The sequence below is a fragment of the Montipora foliosa genome, chromosome 6, assembly GCF_036669935.1.
Source record: "Montipora foliosa isolate CH-2021 chromosome 6, ASM3666993v2, whole genome shotgun sequence".
Classification (NCBI taxonomy): domain Eukaryota; kingdom Metazoa; phylum Cnidaria; class Anthozoa; order Scleractinia; family Acroporidae; genus Montipora; species Montipora foliosa.
Window position 1 is genome coordinate 733,775 of NC_090874.1, and position 5,000 is coordinate 738,774.

The 5,000-nt window shown below is 39.1% G+C and overlaps 1 protein-coding gene across 2 annotated transcripts in view; it reads right to left on the reverse strand.

Annotated features, from left to right (window-relative positions):
- Positions 1–5,000, reverse strand: part of LOC138008505 (uncharacterized) — a 41,884-nt gene that overhangs the window by 165 nt on the left and 36,719 nt on the right. For both annotated transcript variants that reach the window (XM_068855821.1, XM_068855820.1), the window contains exon 6: positions 1–685. This exon is cut by the window's left edge and continues 165 nt beyond it. In XM_068855821.1, the coding sequence (XP_068711922.1) occupies positions 357–685 (329 nt within the window). In that variant the 3' untranslated portion in view covers positions 1–356. The remainder of the gene's footprint in view (positions 686–5,000) is intronic.

Genomic DNA, 5,000 nt, shown 5'->3' on the forward strand with positions numbered 1-5,000 from the left:
AATTGTTGTTATCATTTGTTGTGGTTATTGTCACTATATATCAAATCGATATGACTCGTTATTTAAGTCTGCTATTACTGTAAGATTAAAACACATACGAGACGAGTGATCGTCAACATTTTCATTAAACCATAACACGCTAAATATGGTGACCTGATTACACAAAAAAAAACCTCGTTCCCAGGACTTTTCTATGATAAAATACATCTTTCTTTTCTAAAACTATCTTTTTGATTGAAAGCTCTCCGGAAAGAAGTACCCCTGATCTAAAGGCACCTTGAGGCGGCTGAGAAACGCCCTGGGAACGAGGTTGCACAAAAAAAATAGAATAGTGACGGCAATCTTTTCGGCTCGTTTTAAGTGGTTGTCTCGTAGAATACCTCTATATCAGTGGGTGTAAACGTGACGCTTCCTGCATAAAATCTACAGTAAGAACCAAGTGAAGAATACCCTGGGGGAAGGAGGTAAGTGATGCCACACCGTGTGTGCGAATAACGGTTGCTGTTAGCGTTGTTTGATATGTAGATGTCGTGTCCGGCACCAAAGGTTGGTCCATTCGTGGAACATTTGTATATAACGACACTCTGCCATGCGTACTTGACATGCACCTTAATAGGAACGTAGCCATTGATGTTATACAGTGAGTAGATAAACGATTTCCTGGATGGAGAATAACCACAAGAACCTAAAAGAAAAGAATTACCAAATCTCTTTTTTAAAAAATAAACTTTATTATTCATGATTATGATTAATTTAATTCAAGTGAAGCTATGATCATCGCAGTTATGAACGCACATTTAGCAATTGCGTAGAAAAGTCTAAAAAGTTCAGGACTTCAACGGGGTTTGCACCCGTGTCCTCCCGATACCAGTGCGTCATTCTAACCAACTGAGCTAAGAAGCTACTGACGCTGGGAGTTGGTCATTTGTGGGTTCATATGTTCGCGTGATGAGTGAATAAATGAACGAAATGGTATATGAAATGAATCATATATTGAACATATGAAGGGAACATATGAACCCACAAAAGATCAGCTCCCAAAATCAGTGGCTTCATAGATCAGTTAGTTAGGGCGTCGCGCAGGTATCGCGAGGTCACGGTGCAAACCCCGTTAAAGTCCTGAATTTTTCAGGCTTCTCTACGCAATTGCTAAAGTTGCGTTCAACACTGCGAAGATCATAGCTTCACTTGATTTCACATCCGCAGTTCAATACATGATTTATTTCATATATCATTTCGTTCATAATATAAATCCTTAGTCTGAAAACCCTAGCAATTTGCCTGCTTACCCCGGCTACAAACATTTCGGCGATGAACGTGCGATATCTCGAAATCGAGCATTTTTTTGTTTTAACGAGGCCGCCTTCTCAGCTAACAAACTCTTAATGACCTGATTATTTCAGCTATGTAAGTTAGGAAATCAATATTAATCATTTATTATAGCCTTTAAAAATTAAACCAAAAAAAAGTTAGATCAAGCCTACCCAGTAGGCCATGCAATTATTTTGAAGTATTTTGCAGACAAACGGCAAGTTAGCGTATAACTACAACTGATCTCGTGTATGCGGGTTACTCTAGTTTACCGGCTATCTTTCTTTGTTAAATTATATATATGATCTTTAATTGTAGCTTATTCATTCACATGTGGATAATCATAGTCCGCTCAGTATTAATTGACGCAATTTTTACATTTCACGAAACGTGAAGAAACACAACACAGAAAACCTAGTCACATAAAGTGTTTCCCTTCTAACACAGAATTAGCCTCTGCTAGCAAGACAGATGAAAGTGGGTGAAGGAAGCGCGCAAGGAATGACATAGCCAATCTGAACACCGAGACAATCGACACTTTAATTTAACTGAAAAATAAAGGTTCATATTGTTAATCATTAAAAAATCGAAAACTGTAGCGCATGCTAGCAACACAAGTAACACAAGTGACCAACATGCCAACACAAGTAACTCAGCCACGTTAGGCTTTGAACTTTTTTTTCCAAATTGAAACCACAACACGGCAACTAGACCACAAAAAAAAAAAAAAAGCATTTGTACATAGTTGATATATGAAGATGGCTACAAAACTCAAAGTGTTGTTTGTTTGTTTGTTTGTTTTTTGTTGTTGTTTGTTTTTTTTTTTGTTTCACTTAGCTGTTTTGGCCCTGACCATCCATAAACCACACCCTTTTTCTAAAAGCTTTTGTTAAAGGACGGCGCCTACTAATTCAAAGGAATTTTTGCGCGGTTTACATTTACTGACCATGCGGGAAAAGCGGGTCTAAACAAGTGTTATTGAAACCCAAACGCCTTTTTCAAACATAATTAGTCAACAATATTTGTAAAAAGCTTTACAGTACAAAGGAATATATGGCGTTCTTTTCCAACTTGAAGCTTAAGTATCTTTTAAAAATGCGTGGTTACCCCCAAAATCTTTTTTGATGTCAAGAGCACTTGCTTCGTTCTGCTTCGTAGTTATGCTACGCATAGTTTTAAACCGAGCAAAAATCCCCCTGTATTAGTAAGCACCACCAATAGGAAACCCCAATATGTTGAGATGCTCAATAACAATAGTAGGTATTGTCCTAAATTTATTCAAACTCAGTTGTGAACAAAGGACAAAAGATTGTCCATGGTCACGGTCAAGTTACGATGTCATTGTAGTTCTTGTCTTTGATTTTTCGGGTTTTCCAAACCAGTCCATCTGTGATATATATATATGATATATATATATATATATATATATATATATATATATATATATATATATATATATATATTTTTTTTTTTTTTTTTTTGAAACAACAAGGCTGAAAATCCAACAATGGCGTCACAAGCTAGTAGGATCCGAAGGATACACGCCGCTTTGCTACAAATGTTAATTTATTTGAGTATACAAATAGCGACAGCGAACTACTAACTACTAACAAATGGCAGTTAACTAAAAAAGATCAATGACCAAAATTAAGCCGGAATTTTGATTAAGCTAGTGCAGTGAAGGCAAGCGGAATTCAGTTTGCAACAGTGAGTCACTCTCCCTCGCCAGTAAAAAAAAGTATCAATCCTCTACCAGTTTCTCCAATATAAATCTTGGATTAAATAAATAACGTTCTCGCAAACACAGGTATATCTTGCGTGGATTCAGTGGAGCCCACCAGGAGTGTCAGGGGTGTCAGTGCATTTGGTGTGCAAACAGGTGTTGCATCGCACGCGGCCACTAGGATAGGTACTACGGTCCCCATTGGTAGCGGTCGCTTCATTCAGGGTACTTCTGACAGGGAGTCACGCGAGTTAATGTCACCACAAGAACATCACCACGAAGAACTTCCGCCTGTTAAAGGATGACCCTCACACGGGAGCCATTTTTCAACCTTTGCGCGTCTTATGCGCCTATCTTCCTGGCATCAGCTTACGTGACTCCCTCGTCAGAAGTAACCTGAATGAAACGGCAGCTGCTAATGGGGACCGTAGTACCTATCCTCGTGGCCTGAGCTGTTTTCCATTGTCTCGGAAAGACTCTATTTTCGATCGAAAAATTAATTTAGCCTTTTCAGAGGGGAAATCAGTGCTGGAGCTATTGTTTTTAGGATTTTAACACTCATGCTGTCGTATCCCGTGGCTTTGCTTGATGGTAGTTTGCTTATATAGTCTTGACTTTCCTTTTTTGGTTAGAAGTGGTATATAGAATGCCTCGGTTTCAGTTGCCAGTCTAGTGACGAAATAACGAAGCTTATCGTCATTGAATTCTTCAGTGTTATTTATGTTCAGGCGAGATGCATGTTGTTGAGACTCGGAGTTTTGGCATTTTGCAGAGGATGGGTGAAAACTCAGTTTTCTTTTTCCAGTTCAGCTATTTTATTCGCCTGCGCATGCTTTCGCGTCCCGTTTGGTGTTTTGAGAGCTCTCCAGATTCCTTCCGTGTTTCTTTGCTGTCAATTCATTCGCAGTAGTAGTTTCTTTTTTCTTTGTTAATTAGGTTGGTTGTTTCGCACTTAAAATGTTTATACTGTTCCCAGTCCGTTTGAATAGTTGATTTCCTCGCAATGCTAAGCAGTTTATCGCGTTCCTTGATGACTGTTTTTATGTTTAAGCAAGTCTCCCACGGGATAGAATTTAGTGAATGCAGGATCTCCCTTGTATCCTATCTCGATGTTACCCGATTTGCTACGTTTTTTGGGATATTTACGGCAAATAAAGATCGGGAGGTGATCTGCTAAACCAATGTTAGGCACCAAAATTTCGGAAATAAACTCTGGGTGAGAGCTATAAACGTGGTCTACTCTAAAAATCCGAGGGTAAATAAAGATATATGATGATATGATATGATATACAACCACGTAATTTCGAGGTCTTCGTCTTCAAGCTCGTCGGTTCTCTTGACTTTCAGCTTTTGTGAGACAAAAGCAATGATTCCGGCATCACATTTATTGCCATATCTGTCTTTCTGAATAAGTTTGAGACGGGGAACATTGTGGCCTCAGTGTTGAACTTAATGTTTTTGTAAAGCAATATGGCTTCCGCCAATTCTAGATGAGACCTGCATTTCGCGGTTGTTCATTCTATCTACTGTATACGTGGAGGAGACATGTTCGCTCATAGGATGTTTACAGAACAAGGGTGCCAGGAGAGTACGGTCTTCCGAGAACAGTTATTAGCCATTCAGCTTGTTTTCCACTATCTCTGTTGCTTCGGTCCCAAATCTAGGTTGCCTTTTTCACTGACGGTCAAGGCATTACTAGGACTGTACAAGTTGGTAGCACGTCCATTAACCTCCACCAGTTTGCATCAATTTTCGTTCTCTTTTCGTTCAAAATTTGGTATTGATTAGGTCTTAAGTGGGTCCCAAGGTCGCTCACTGATTAAGCTCATTACCCAAGCAACATTCTAGACTACATGACTGGGAACTAACTCCAGAATTCTCTTATTGTTGGACTGAGTTCTTCTCAATGTTTTGAATACCGACACTTCTGGAATAGATGCTTTATGCCAGGACCGGCGAAGTGAAA